The following is a 15503-nucleotide window of genomic DNA, read 5'->3' on the forward strand; positions in this document are numbered from 1 at the left end:
CAACGATGACTGACTTAAGACGAGGCGGGTGTGTGTGTGTGTGTGTGTGTGTGCGTCTATCTCCAGTGGAATATACTAAAACAAAAACAAATGAAATAGTCATCTGCAGCAACATGGATGGGCCTAGAGATTCTTATGCTTAGTGAAGTAAGTCAGAAACACAAGTACTATAGGCTGTGTGGAATCTAAAATACAAATGAATGCACAGACAAAACAGAATCAGACTCAGACACGGAAAACAAAATTATGCTCACCAAGGAAAGGGAGCGAACAAATTAGGGGTAGAGGATTAACAATACAAACTACTATACATAAAATAGATAAGCAGCAGGTATTTACTGCACAGCATGGGGAATTATACCCAGTATCTTAATATACAATAAAACACAATCCACAAAAATACTGAATCATATGCTGTAGAGCTGAAACTTAACACAACACTGTAAAAGCAGCTGTGTATCCGTGCTCCGTCAGTCATGCCCAACTCTTTGCGACCCTATGGACTGTAACTAGCCAGGCTCCTCTGTCCATGAGATTCTCCAGGCAAGAATACTGGAGTGGATTGCCTTTTCCTATTCCATGGGATCTTCCCGACCCAGGGATCGAACCAAATCTCATGTCTCCTGTATTGGCAGGAGGATTCTTTACTGCTGAGCCACTGGGGAAGCCTATAAAATCAACTATACTTAAATAGGGCTTCCCTGATAGCTCAGTTGGTAAAGAATCCACCTGTAATGCAGGACACCCTGGTTTGATTCCTGGGTTGGGAAGATCTGCTGGAGAAGGGATAGGCTACCCACTCCAGTATTCTTGGGCTTCTCTTGTGGCTCAGCTAGTGAAGAATCTGCCCACAATACAGAAGACCTGGGTTGGGAATATGCCCTGGAGAAGGGAATGGCTACCCACTGCAGTATTCTGGCCTGGAGAAGTCCATGGACTGTATAGTCCATGAGGTCACAGAGTTAGACACAGCTGAATGACTTTCACTTTCAATAATTAAAAAAAAAAAAATCCAGTTTTGGAAAGAGGATTTTTGCATTGTTTCCTCAGTCTACTTATATAACCCCTCCAGTCCCTAAATCTAGGGTTCCCACATCACTTGGATATTCAGGGTGAGATGGCTAACTACCCAGGTAGGGATGTTTTGTAAGCTACTGTCCACCTCAACAGACCAGATGACCTCAGGGGGGTTCCCTTATCTCCTAAATTTACTTCCGTTTCCTGATGGCTGGGAAGAAAAGGCTTATTAAAGAGACACTGTAACCTTCCATCTTTTTGGTAGAAGGGACAGAGGCCCTTTTAGCTGGTGAGAATAGCTGACTCCAGAACATCCTGTGGTCTTCCAAGCAGAGGGTCATGATCCCAGGCTCCCCTGTGGTGCTTGTTAATGAGCAAGACCTCTGACCTGGGGATGCTGCCAACTTGGGCAAGCCAGCAACTTTCACTACTGCCTCTCCTCAGCTCCTGCTGTGAGCAGCTCCAAGGGGCTCCACTTTATAGCCTCTTAATAGGCTTCGAATCTGTGTGAAGACCAGGTGGGTGAGGGAAAGGCCCCCAGCCCTGCAGACAGCCAAGCTGCCCTGTCCTCTCATCCCGGAATGCCAAAAGGACAGTACCGTTTTCAACGTGTGCCAAGGCGGGAAAAAGACTGAATAGCGCTGCAGCAAACAGACCTCGGGGAGAGCACCAGTCTCCTCCAGATGACCGCGTGAAATCAGAGCTTCCCCCAAGTGCATGTCCGTTATCTTTACAAAGCTTTATTGCAACCTGTACATCAGGGTGACAGTTATTCAGTGTTTTGAAAACAGTAACAAAGAAGGGCACAGATACTGGACACCAGGGAGCTGGCTCCTCCATGTCCCAGCAGGAACACAGGGCGGGGTGACAGCTTCTGCTGACCCGGGGACAGGAACCTCGGGAACAGGCACATCTCCGGCTGTGTGGAGAGGTTCGCTTTGGTCCAAAGGATGTCTTCTTGATACAAAATCAGAAGGCGGCCACAATTTCTAACTTCCTTCCAGAATAAGCAACACCAGTTGCTGCAGCCTTTTTTGCTGAGTAGGGACCAGAGGTCCCAAGCAAGGTGGCTGGAGTAGGGCAGGGCGCCTCTCCACAATTTTCTGGGTGACAGTGCCACCTCGTTACACTTCTACGAAAAAGCCGGACAGCCTTCTGGCTAGCAGTGGTCAGTCCGCAGATCACCCAGCTTAAAGGAGGAATCCGGCCACGGTTTTCTGAGTCTGTTCTGAGAACAGATTATTGCTGAGCACAGGTCACATGATTGAGTCTAGTTGGGGTGATTTAAAAATTGCCCGAAGGCTGTATAGTCAGCCACTGCTGGTTTAAAAAAACAAAAACCACTTGATGTACATAAGCGTAAGAAACAACTGTAAAACTTCATCTGGAAATCAGACAAGCTCTAATTTCTACAGAAATCACACCTCCCTGCAGCAGGGAGTGGAGGATGATCTATTGCTTGATTTCAGGGGACAGGCAGGACCAGCACCCACTCACTGGTGGGTCTGCAGGCAGGCCTTGGCAGGGACGAGTCAACACCAGCACACCAATGATGAGAAATTCTGTGTGGCCTTGGGACCTGCTCCCCAGATTTTCACTAGCACAGCTTTCATCAGCTAGTGTTCATTTTTGGCTTAAGAAAAATCTCCACGTTCATGGGATTTAAATTTAGGCCTGCACCATCCTTCACACTGCAGGGTGGGGGCTGCCGGACGTCCTACTCCACCCTCGGCCTCGAGGGGCCCCGCGGCTCACAGCCACTGGGTGCTGAGGGCGCTGTTACAGACCGAGGTGCTCCGGGAGCTGCTGTGTCTGGAACAAACCCTCAGGTAGGTGTAGGGCGGGTATGAAATGCCTTACTGAGAGTGTGAAATGGGGAATTTACAGTCCGTTCCGTCTAGCGAAGAGCATGCATGCGTGGAGCCTGGAGGTGCACGCTGCCCCGGGGCCCCGGCGGCTCCCACCTCTTCATATGGGTTTGTATAACAAGGTGGTGACGTATTTTTTCTTGTACCGGTGGGTCGCGCTGAGCACCATCACTCCATCCTGAGGAAGAGGGTGGAAATATGCTCAGATTTTAGGGAACACGAGAATCAAGAGGGTGACATAAACACAAGTGCCTGGGCCCGGAAGCTGCCCTCCAGGTAAGGACTTCAGGCCGTTCCAGCACTGGGGTGGGGGGGTTGCCTCAGGGCAAGAAACACGGCTCAGAGAGTAACAAACGGGTCCTTACCTTGATGGAGAGCGCATAGAGGTGGTTCAACATGACGTGGTTGGGCTCAGGGAGCAAAGCTGGATCACACTGCGGGCGAACAAAAGCAGATGTGTGCGCTTAGTAGGATCTAGAAATCACGGAGATTCTCCCACGTTTCATGGGACTGGATTTCAAAGGAAAGGAGGCAGGCTCTCAGGCCCCTTTCTTCCTAACCCAGGCGGTGAAAGGGCTTGTTCATGATCACAGGGGAGGTGAGGGGTCGTGCCAGGTGACTAAGCGGAGCTCTTGGGGTGTCTGCTGGGCACACCAACGTGCGTCTCTGATCAGGCTTCATGTTGGTCTCTAGAGCGTGGGCCATGGCTCTGCCCTCTTGTTGGAGGACCAGAAAGAAAACTGCACTGCAGGTGCTTTTAAAGAAAGCTGGAAGAAAAAACAACTATGCTCCAGGCTCCTGAGCACTGGATTGCAAGTCTCTGAGACTCAGACGGTGAGCCTGAAGAAAGCACTGGATGACTGGGGGCAGGGAAGAGGTGCTATTGCTTCACACAAGCTCATATATTGGACCCAAAATGTTGCCACATCTTCCTATTTTTAAAGAGAAGTCAGAATCCAGGGTATTTTCAATGTACACTCCCCAGTTTTATAAATGCTGAAGCACCTGACAAAAGCTGGCTCAGCTATCAGGTGTGTGCATGGGGCTGCTCTCCACACAGGGGAGGGGTGGGACCAGGTGCCCAAGGACAGTGCGCCCTTGGGGACACATGACCACTGCAGCGGACGCCGGCACGTGTGGGCCTCCAGCTCTGCACCTTAGCACACGTGCACCCACCTGTGTGTGGCGCCCAGAACAGCAGCATGATTACCTTATCACCTAACAGGCATGTGTGTTTTGGGTGATGGCTTGGACCAAGCAAAAGAACATCTAGATTCCTAAGAATTATGGCTATGCTGCTCAGTCCAGAGGTGGGGGAACTGGGCAGTTCACGTTAAATGGGATGGAAAGTTAAGGTGCTCTTAACTTTAACAACATGCCCTTCAGGATGAAGGCACGCTTGTTTTCAGCAGTAACATCAATTACCAGGGGCAATGTGCATTACTCACAGACCTCTAATTTTGATCCAGGAGCAATGATGCTTCTAGAAGCAATTCGGTGATTAAAACGAGATTCTAAAATTTGAGGGCCAGAGGAAGAATTCTATCATCATGTAGCTTACTGAAAACAGGGGGTTACATATTTTATCATGAAATTAAAAAGGAATGGGGCTCAGGCTAGATGGGGGTGGAACACAAGAGGAAGAGCTCAGAAAGGCAGCATGGGACAGGGAGGCGGCGTCTGCTCTGGGAGCATCTTGTGAGCAGCCCTTTCCTGAATCAGAGGTGTAGCTGGCATGAACATTGATGGGCGACACTGACCATTTTCCCCAGCTGCTTAGAGGGGAGCAGCGGAACGTAACCATGGAGGATGGTCTGGGAAATGTCTGGATAATACTCACGGAAATGCCCGTGTCCTTGTTTAGGATGACTTGGAGGAGATGTGGTGGGAGGATGGGAGGCGCTTTAAACCGCTCCTCTGGTTTCGAGATATAGGGCTCCTGATGATAGGGTCCGGGTGGGGAACTGGACAACTCTGGGGAGAGATGGCCACAGGACATTTACTTGAGAAACTGGAGTTCTGGGTCAGAGTCACAGGAAGCTGTTCGCAGTGACCCAACCCGACAGCCACACAGGCTAACACTTCCTCCTCGCTGCAGGTGGGGCCAGCAAACACCTCAAAGAAGCTCAAGGCTAGTGAGGCTTCCATGGTTAGGCCCAAGTCAGGAGCACTGCCAGCCAGAATAAAAACGAAAGCAGGCAACCTGTTGACACAGGGGCAAGGGCACATTTCAAAACTAAAGCAAGAAGTTGAAAACCTGACCTCTAAAGGCTCTCTGCTTCTACCGCTCTCAGGTTCTTTTCAAACTCATGCTCGAGTATATCACTTACACAGATGTATTAAGCTTCTAGCAGTGTGGTACTGTGAAAACTTAGAAGCCGCTCACTTAGCGATCTCTGGCCAGCTTGCAGGCACTGAGCTGTGATCCAAAGGACAATGGGGATGCATGTGGCCGCCTGAGACTCGTGCTATCCACGTGAAGCTGAGATGGCCTGGCTCCGCCAACTCCTTCCTCGTCGCTTTCCAGGAGACAGACTCCCTTCACACAATCCGGCCCCACCACAGCAGGAAACAAAGGCACCGAGGGCAGGAAACTGAGCGGCTGGGAATTATATGTATTCTGAGGAAGGGAGTGTCTGAGTATGAGAAGAGCATGCAAAGTCTGAAGCTGGTTTACCAGCTTGCTTTCCCCAGGTGACCTCTGCTGCAGAACCTTGACTAAAAGCTTTTGTATGTGGTCTAAAATTTCACTTATTAGCAAGTTAAGGTATCTGGACATTCTCCCAATTCCCATTTATCTGAGTAAGAAATGACTTCTTTCAAAGATCAATTAGCTAGGGAGAGTAGAAGATGCTATTTTGTGATGTCTGAGTCCTGGTCAATGACCTTACTTGTCAGCCACGTGGTCCACCTGCTGGTCAGAGTTCTGAGCTGATAAACAGTAAGAGATCCCAGGGGCAAACCTCTGGGCCCAGGCAGGTAAGGGAAGACTCAATCTTCAAACTGAACTGAATCTGTTCTCTTAGACAGTCAGGCACACTCCTGGGGGATCTCTGCCCCACCTCCCACAGGGGTCCTGGAACTGTGTAAAGCCCTGCCGGAGGGGGCAGAGCATCTGGCGATGACACTCAACATGCCGACACGCCGTTCTCCCTGCCTTGCACGTGCTCTTTCCAAGCAGTTTCTTCCTCTGGGTTTGGATGGAAAGCAACTTACGGAAGGACTGATGACTGGATGACTCTTGGAAGAAGGGCACGTTATACTAGGACCCTTACCCAGCAGGTTGTGCTGTGCAGCCTGTCTTGTGGTGAGCCTCCTCCTCTGAAGAGATTCTGACAAGGTGCAAATGGAATGTGCAAGTGACAGCCAAGGTCACTGAGGGGTCCATTTATCACCTGGCAGGCTAAAACTCTCTAGGAGCCCCAAGTGGGCAGGCGCCCCCAGTGCTGGCCCCTCACGACGCAATGCTACTCTCTAGGGCCTTATGGGCCCGCCCCTGGTACGAGAGCAAACTCTGGTCCCATTTCCAGTGTATGCTTTCTGTGGCCAAGCAGGCCTACTAAATCCTAGAGATGGATCCCCCGCTCCCCGCCCCCAAATGACTTACTGCTCCCTTGAAGCTAGATTTCAGCAAGTTGACTGAACACAGAGTTAGAAATTAGTTTTGTGGCTTTTTAGGGAGATATTCACGTCTACTCATTGGGTGGCTCCCGCCCAAGAGGGAGAGGCAAGGGAAACAAGCATAATTCAAAATGACACGGCCCCCACCTGCACACACGTGGTATAAAATAACTGTTCATACCAGACACGTCGGAGCACTTTTGGGAATCCACCATTAAAGCGTCAAACACTTCAAAGTCAGTTTTCTTCACCTGAATGACGTTGTTGACTGTGCCAAGCTGGCTGGTGACTACTGGCTGGGAAGAGACAGACAGGTAGAAATCTTAATATGTAAGGTCTCCAAAGGTATTCTTTAGAGGATTTAGCATTCCTGGTGGGAAGGCTTCATCTCCTGGCCCGCCAACCGGCTCATCCAAGTCAAAGATGCCAAGAGGCTGACAATGAGCACTGCTATCTAGCTCGGTCACACACAAGGACTTCTACCAGCAGGACAGAGGGACCTGGCACCTGTCTCTGAGGGCAGGCCCTGTGCTTGAATTGTGTGGGCAGCCAGAGGACTGGGGCGGGAGGAAGCGTACCTCGGAAGGGTCGTGTGTCCACTGACCATCCACAAAGAACTTGTACTGATGCTCTCCTTCCGGCAGATCCAGGATGGCTACAAAGTTATTGTGGCTGCAAGAGAAAAAGGAAGCAGAGGGTGTCAGTAGGGTGAGCTGCACTCTGAGCTGACTTGCAAAACCAGCCACGGAATAAAACAAAGCTTCCACGTAAAATCAACAGTTCAGCCACAGGAGAAATAAACATTTTTTAACCAACTGAGACAATTCATTATAATGATCTCAATCCAGAAAAGCTACCAGAAAGTAGCAACATGAGAGGTTTCCTGGAAAACTCGCTTTGCCCAAATACCAGGAATCTACATTCCTACCATCAAAAACTCAACAAACAGGCATCTGTCCTCCCGCTATGCGCAAAGTAACACCTGGCGGTCTGGACGCTGAGGAGGACAGCAACACAAGACAAGCAGCAAGCTGCCTGCCAAGTTCTACCCTCTGTCAGTCTGCCTAGCGCAGGACAGGGGATCAATTTCACAGGATGTACAAAGTTCCCTACAGAAACTTGTATAACTACTAACAAAAAAAAGGTTCCAGGAAAACCTCTCTCATTTGATTGTTTTCTTCCCTTGACAGGCATGACTTACAACTGGGCTGAGTGGCTCCCTCCTACACCAACTGGACTCCTGGAAAAGCAGGCAGTTCCCTGTCAAGAACCAGGCCCAGCCTGGTTCTGTGTGTAACAGAAATAACCGAGTGATGTTTACTTCTAAGTGTGTTTTTTGGGTGTGAGACTTTAACCCTGTGAATTATTAAGCATGACTATTTTTCCATTCAGCATCTACTTTATAAAAACATCCTCTTCTATTCACCCCCAGGGATCATTCAGAAACCAGAGGATCCCTGGGTTAAGACAAATACGTGAACACATCCAGGCGAATACCTTCTTGTGAGGGGAAGTTTACTCCAGTTGTTGAAGGACCCAGACAAGTAAACTTCCTTTCCACCCCCCGTCCATCGAAAAACAGTTGGCCGAGCCTGGGCGGGAGCTTTGTCGTTCACTTCCAGATCGTGCTGCCAGGCCAGGAACTCCTCCTTCTCTGGAGCCTAGAAACAGAGCAGTTTACTCAGGAACAGGGAACAGGCACAGCGAGAGACTGTTACCTTAATACTGACAATTCATTCGGAAAAGGCAGCTGTCACTACCCAGGTTTATATTCCAGCCCATTAACTCACCCGCTGTGCCTCAGTTTTCCCACTTGCAAAATGGAGAGAATAAAAGTAATTCTTAAGGTTGTGAAGACTGAGACAGTCCGTGTAAAATGCTCTGCACAGGGTCAGACCCAGGGTAGGTGCTTCATAATTAATAGCTATTATTATTGCTGTTATTCAAGGGGTATACATCAAAACTTGAAAAATTATAAAACTCACTTGAAAGAAGGCAGCAATGAATTTGAGACTACCTTAATAAATGTCATTTTCTTCCCTTAATCAAGCAAGATTTAAAGTACATGAAAATTTATTAGGGATAATTCCAGAGCTTTCAACTTGACGACTGGGAAATCCAGGTGCTGAGGAGGGGAAAAGCTATTCACGGAGTGCCATCCAGGCAGCACGGAGCAAAAGGTAAGACGAGACAAAGACTGACGCTCATTAAACGATAACTTCTTGTGTGGGCAGCGTTGTCTAACAGAGGTATTCTGGGATGGGAGAAACAAACACGTTTGACTCTCAGTGGAAGATACGTGGTTTTGGATCTCTCATATTTTTTCCTCGTCAGAAGCCAGACTAGGAGTGCTAGGCTGTGATAGACTCTTAAAAGGTCTAGAGCAAGCTTCTAGCACCTTCATTTCAAATACTGACCTGAGCTCATTCAAAAGATACCTGCATTCTTTGCGCTTTAACAAAAGCTACAGATTAAATAACAGACTGGTATCATTTTCCACTGAGGATGTGATAACTAACCACAGTCAAAACGCTGACCTACGGAGAAGGCGATGGCACCCCACTCCAGTACTCTTGCCTGGAAAATCCCATGGACAGAGGAGCCTGGCAGGCTGCAATCCCTGGGGTTGCGGAGACTTGGACCCAACTGAGCGACTTTACTTTCACTTTTCACTTTCATGCACTGGAGAAGGAAATGGCAACCCACTCCAGTGTTCTTGCCTGGAGAATCCCAGGGACGGGGGAGCCTGGTGGGCTGCCGTCTATGGGGTCGCACAGAGTCGGACACGACTGAAGCGACTTAGCAGAGAGTACAGTTAAAAAGAATCCAAGACTTTGTTTTTGTATCTAGGCATTTAATCCAGTGTGTCTGCTATATCTTTCAATAACTTCTATGGAAATGATAGGGGAAGTTATTTAAAATAACTCTGTACAGATCACTTCCTATGTTAAACATTTCTTGTAAAGAGTTTTAATTTGGCAAAAGAACAGACACTTCTTAAAGAAAGTAGTTTGATTCTTATGGTGTCTTAAACAGCCACCTTTGGGCCAAAATTATTTCCTGGGGAAGAGATATCAAACTGTTGGAAAAAGGATTTCACAGTTCACTTTGCACACAGCCTTGGGAAAGCAACAAAGTCAGAAAGCAAGCTGAAATGACAGGCTGGAGGGCTAAGGAAAAGCAGACTCTTCACAGTTAGCCTCAAAGCTAAGATTCAGGTGAGGAAATAAGATAATGACATGGTCACCCATTCCAGCATCTGAGGAAACATAAGCACAACCGGAATGACCTGCCGGACAATTAGCCCAATGGACAGTGATGGTCAGCAGGCAGCCAGAAACTAGCAGGACCTGGGGGGGAGGAGGGGTACTTGTCATCTTCCCTTAACCGACTGTCCCTTAAGCATTTAGTTCATTTCTTTAGGCTATACCACATACATATCAGCTGCCAGAATCACTGAGTACTCTTGGACTGGGCTCTGCCCCTAGAAACAGACCACATGAGGTGGTTAGCAGGAGAGCAGCTAGAGCAAGAATTGAGAATTATCTTCAGTTTATCATGATAAGTTAAAGCAGACTGCAGCAGGACATCTAAGTTTGGCCTGTAAAAATGTTTGCTTTGGTCTGTTTAAAATATTAAGCCATATATAAACAATAGGAGAGAGAAGCTGAGTAGCAGCTGGCTGCCTCCTTTAGACTGATGTTTCACTTACTTACTGACCTCCAAAGTCAAATTACTCTTCTGTGCCTGCTCTAAAGGGTGAACCACAAAATTTCCGCGTAACTAAAGACCTCTGGACAGCTACAGTCAGCTATTCAACTCTTATGTTCACTTTACACGTGTTCTCCAAAACAGAAAAGAAACTGTAAAACCACAACAAAAGGCTCCGTCAACCTACTTAAAAGTGGTGGAAGGTTCCTGAGAGCTGTGAAATTAATTATACCTAAGAGAAAAGCAGAGACTGGGGCTCAATTACTGCTGGTGCCACGATCTTAATTAATCAAAAATTTGAGCCTGTCTCAGCGCTGCCTTTTCCTTAATGATGTTAAACGAAGTGAATTCCTTCCCCCTCGGGGAGACTTTCTCACATCGGTAATTAGACAGAAGTTACTGAGCTAAGAGGGCTCTTCCACTTCTTAATTAGAAGGAATAGGGCGCGGGCTTGGGGGGCATCTAGTAGACTTCAACAGTTAAAAGGGGAATCAGATTGTCCCACTCGCCATTACCTTGATTTCCTCAGAGTGAAAGAGGTCGGCGTCTTCGGGGCTGTCCATCAGGATCTTGGGCCTGTCTCCATCCTTGGAGCCCCCGGAGCTGTCCCTTCGGGGTGTCTTGTGGCCGCCCTGCCGGTCCAGCGCAGCGCGCTCGCTGCTCGTGTTGCCCATGGCGAGGGTCTACGGAGACACTGGGAAGCCGAAGAGGCCTCACTCCAGGGGAGAGACAAGGGACACCCAGGATCTCCACCAGGACCCTAGGGAAAAGTCAGATCACTAGGTACCAGAGCCCGCAGGCTAAGGTTCGGGGTCGGGATCCTGATTGAGCCGGGACGGCAAGATTGAAGAGGTCTCACAAAGGCGCTTCACGGGGTCAGACAGCCGGCGACGTGAACCCACCAACTACGATAACCCGACACTCCCCAAACAACTCCCCAACCTCTTAGAAACTTCCGCTTCCGGCACTTGCGCAAAGGGACCCGACCCACAGAGATGGGGGTGGCTGAGGCTGGAGAAGCCCGCGAGGCCAACTCGACCTCACTTCCGCTTCCGGTCCAGGTCCGCGCCCTGGCAAGCTCCCTAGATGGTCCCGCGGGCTTCGGAGAGCGCAGTCGCAGTCGGCGGCTCAGGACAGCGCGGGACGAAGCTGCTGAAGGCCGGCAGGGGGCACAGAAGCGCGCAGGTCATCTGGGCTTCGGTCCCGCGCTGGCATGAGTGAGAGTGTTATCTTGGCTATCTTTGCTCACTTCCAGTTGATTCTACACTTTACAGCCAAAGGGATCGTCCTAAAGGGCAAATCTAATTAAAAGACTCCTTAAAGCCCTTTAATGCGCTAGCTCTCATGCCTTTGAGTGCCTTAGAATCATGTGGAGTGCCTGTTCAAAATGCATATTCACATGCCTCTAATCTCCTGAAATTATGATTTAGAAGCTCTGGTGTGGGTTCTGCATTTTAATAAGCACCCTAGGTGATTCTGATGCAGGTAGTCTTGTAGGTGTTTGAGAAAATGACAGACCGTTAAGCTCCCTGGAAAATTTTCACGTTTTTCAACTCCCAGTAGCTTGGGAGTTGTAAAATTCTGGAATTATTAGTGTGTTTTCAAAAAATTGAGTGCACAGCCTTTTGATAGGTAATTCTGCAAGCTATTTTAAAATCACTTTGAACATCATTCTGCATAAAATGCATTTATTTATTAATGTTTATCTTTTACTATGGCCGGTGCTTCAGCAAGAAGAGTGTACATATGTGGGACTAAAATATTCTAATCTTCTCACTCGTTAGTCACTGTTAGGATTGATGGTGGTGGTGGTGGTAGATGTGTGTGTGTTGTATTGTTTTTGCATGTGAGTATCTCAAAATGCTTTGCATTTGCTGGGCCTGAGCATGCACTTTGTCCATTGAACATGTAGTACCTACATAGTGCCGGACATTGTATGAAGTAAATGGGAGACACAGATGACTAAGGTATGGGGAATTTGGCAGTATCTAAAAAAAATAAAGGGAATTCCTTGGTGGTCCAGTGGTTAAGAATGCGCCTTGCAATGCAGGAGACTAGGGTTCCATCCCTGGGTCTGGGAACTAAGATCCCACATGCCATGGAGCAACTATTAAACTTGCTCACCTTGGAGCCTGTGCACCACAACTAGAGAGTCGTTTGCCACAGTGAAAAGATCCTGCCAGTCACAAGGAAGATCCTGTGTGCCACAACTAAGACCTGATGCAATCAAATAAATAACGATAAAAATATGTACCTTCATTTTGGTACACAATTTTACTTCTAGGAAATGTCTACAGAAAAACACATGCTAAGATTATATGCACGCAAGTTCATCTGAAGCATTCTTTCTAATGCTATAAAACATTAACTCCAAGATCCCCATTTTATTTTACATTTTAATCTCTCTAAAACGGTGTGTCTTACAGTCAGTGGAATCTTAGATTTGATGAAATAAGGAAACGTGGCTTTGCCACTTAGGAACTGTCACCTGGTTTCCTCTTTTGCGAAACGGGGAATAAAAATAACACCTTATCTTATAGATTTGCCTTGTGAATGAATTGAGAACATGCAGGAAAAGTGCTTTGCATAGCACCTAACTCTTAGTAACCAGCCAGTAAATATTAGCACTTTTATTAGTATCATTATGCTTGCAAATAGAAAGTTCTGGGAAGATTTACAACATGTTGTTAATACTGGTTCCCTCTTGGGAGAGAACTTGGATTGGAAACATGAGCAGACAGAAATGGGATTTTCACTTTTTAGATTACTGTTTGAAAATGCTTCTACTGCAAAGGTGTACTACTTCTGTAATTTAAAAACATTTTTTAGGGACTTCCCTGATGGTCCAGTGGCTAAAACTCTGTGCTCCCAATGCAGGGGGCCTGGGTTCAATCCCTGGTCAGGGAACTAGATCTCACATGCTGAAACTAAGAGTTTGCATGTCACAACTAAAGATCCTGGGTGCTGCAACTAAGATGTGGCATAGCCCAAATTAAGTTAATAAATAAATAAAATATTAAAAAACAAAAGCGGAAACTTTTAATAAATCTAAATATACATCAATATAAGAACAATATAAGAACTTCTAGGAATTTATCCTACAGATACACTCATACACCTGCAAAATGATGGACAAAGTCATCCATTGCAATATTTGAATATTTACAAGAGAAAAGCACTGGACACAGCCTATGTGTCTACCAGTAGGAAACTGGTTAAATAAATCATGACATATCTATGTAATGGCAAGCTATGCAGCCTTAAAAATGAGAAAATGCTACATGTTGACATGGATCAATATCCAAGATATATCAATCAATAAGAAGGAAAAACAAGTAAGGTGCAGAACAGGGCATCAAAGTATGTAACATTTAACGGGGCAGGGAGAAAAAATATACACATGTATTTGCCAGTAAAAGTACAGGAAATCTGAAGAATATATATGAATATAATATAGGAAACTGACACTATTGTTTGCTTCTAAGGAAGGCAACTGGGCTTCTGGGAGACTTTTCACTTTATTCCATTTTATACTTTTGGAATTTAGTGCCAGGTGAATGTTAACTATTTAAGAAATAAATATAATTTTAAGAAAAAAGAAAAGAGAGGTGCTTAGCTCTGGAAAACGGAACCCTGCCTCGTTTCTGGACTCTACAGGGCTCAGCACTGAAACCCCTCAATTGTGAAAATAAGAGCCTCACCCTCTTTCCTCCTATTCCTTCTAGGAAAATACATCTGGCTCAAGCCATGACAGCTAGATGATAATCTTACAAGGTCTCCTGGGCAGGGGCATGTATTTAGTAACTATGGAAACTTCCAGTCCAATCCCTTGACTATTGGCCATTTGGGGTCTGAGGTTTTGGACTCAGTCAACTAGGTGGTACGGAGTTTAGAGCTGATAAAGAGACCTGGGGGAGAAAAGCATCTTTTGTTATGGACTGAATGCTTGTGTTCCCCCCAAATTCATGACCCCACTGTGACTGTATTGGGAGCTCTTTAGGCTCTTTAGGAAGTGATTAAGATTAGGGGAGGTCATAAAGGTAGGGCCCTGATCTGATAAGTGTCCTTAAAAGGAGTAGGAAAGATACCAGTTCACACACACACACACACCCCTCCCCCACCATCCTTCTCTCCACCAACACTCAGAGGAAAGACTGTGTGAGGATACAGTAGCCATCTGCAAACCAGGAACAGAGCTTCTCACCGGAAACCAAACCCTGACGGAACTTTGTTCTTGGACTTTCCAGCCTCCAGAACTATGGAAAATAAATTTCTGTTGTTTCAGCCACCCAGTCTGCGATACTTTTTTGTGACAGTCTGAGCTGACTAAGACAGACTACAATGTGCGTGAACTGTTGGGATAGAATTATAAGCTTGCTTTTAGTTGGCCTACTTGGATTTCCACTAGGCTTTCTGAAATTTATCTAGGCAATGTAAATAATATTGACAATGTTTGGCAGATGTGTCCATCTTTTCTTACTAGGCATCCCTGTATTCTCTCCCCACTGAGATGCAACTGTCATTGTGACAGAGAGACAGTCATTGGCAGAGAAGTAAATGGAGCTCAGTATCCAGTCCACGGATATTTATGGAGAACCAAAATGTGCTTGGCTTTGTTTTCGGTTCTGGAATAAAGAATAACATGACTGACAATGTTTCTCTCTTTGCAAAGCTGAATGGCCCCTGGTGGCAGGCAGATTTATAAACAGGCGAACAAGCCAGATAATTTCAGAGTGACTGCTACTATGAAGGAGACAAAATGGAATAATGTGAGGAGGACAGGGTACTACTTTAAATGAGATGGTCAAGGAGGGCCTCCCTGAGGAAGTGACAGTTGAGAGCTCAATGACAAGAAAACGTCAGATGGGAGAAGAGTTTGGGAGGACCATTTCAAGGAGAGGAAACATGCAAGTGCAAAGGCCCTGGGGTAGGTATGAGCTTTACATGCTACAGAAATACAGAGGCAACCTTGTGGCTCAGCTGGTAAAGAATCTGCCTGCAATGCAGGAGACCTGAGTTCGATCCCTGAGTTGGGAAGATTCCCTGGAAAAAGGCCACCCACTCCAGTATTCTGACTTGGAGAATTCTGTCGACTGTATAGTCCATGGGGTCGCAAAAAGTCAGACATGACTGAGCGACTTTCACTTTCATTTGGTGTGTACTGGTGAACAGGAGGAAAAGCTTGATCCTTTTGAACTTCATTGGTCACAGTGAACATTCTGGATATTATTCCAGGACAGTGGTATTTCATGGGAGAGTTTATGTTTGGGAGTAATGTTATCTGAG

At 46.8% G+C, this 15503-nt stretch overlaps 2 protein-coding genes across 3 annotated transcripts in view; both read right to left on the bottom strand.

The window, feature by feature from the left end:
- Positions 1-1741: 1741 nt before the first annotated feature.
- On the bottom strand, positions 1742-11253 carry PRKAB1 (protein kinase AMP-activated non-catalytic subunit beta 1). 2 transcript variants are annotated; one of them, XM_061384846.1, is made up of 8 exons: positions 11005-11188; positions 10733-10911; positions 8004-8167; positions 7085-7178; positions 6688-6802; positions 4726-4859; positions 3251-3319; positions 1742-3063 (listed from the first exon to the last, which is right to left on the bottom strand). In XM_061384846.1, exons 2-8 carry the CDS (start codon positions 10889-10891, stop codon positions 2986-2988), a joined length of 813 nt encoding a protein of 270 aa, XP_061240830.1. In that variant the 5' UTR covers positions 10892-10911; positions 11005-11188; the 3' UTR covers positions 1742-2985. The 2 variants fall into 2 exon arrangements, with proteins under 2 accessions (XP_061240830.1, XP_061240829.1); XM_061384845.1 differs by having other exon boundaries at positions 10733-11253.
- Positions 11254-11362: 109 nt separating this feature from the next.
- Positions 11363-15503, bottom strand: part of TMEM233 (transmembrane protein 233) — a 69741-nt gene continuing 65600 nt past the window's right edge. Inside the window, exon 3 of the mRNA XM_061384847.1 lies at positions 11363-12434. The gene's annotated coding sequence lies outside the window, so the exon portion shown is untranslated. The remainder of the gene's footprint in view (positions 12435-15503) is intronic.

This window comes from Bos javanicus, chromosome 17, assembly GCF_032452875.1.
Source record: "Bos javanicus breed banteng chromosome 17, ARS-OSU_banteng_1.0, whole genome shotgun sequence".
Lineage (NCBI taxonomy): Eukaryota > Metazoa > Chordata > Mammalia > Artiodactyla > Bovidae > Bos > Bos javanicus.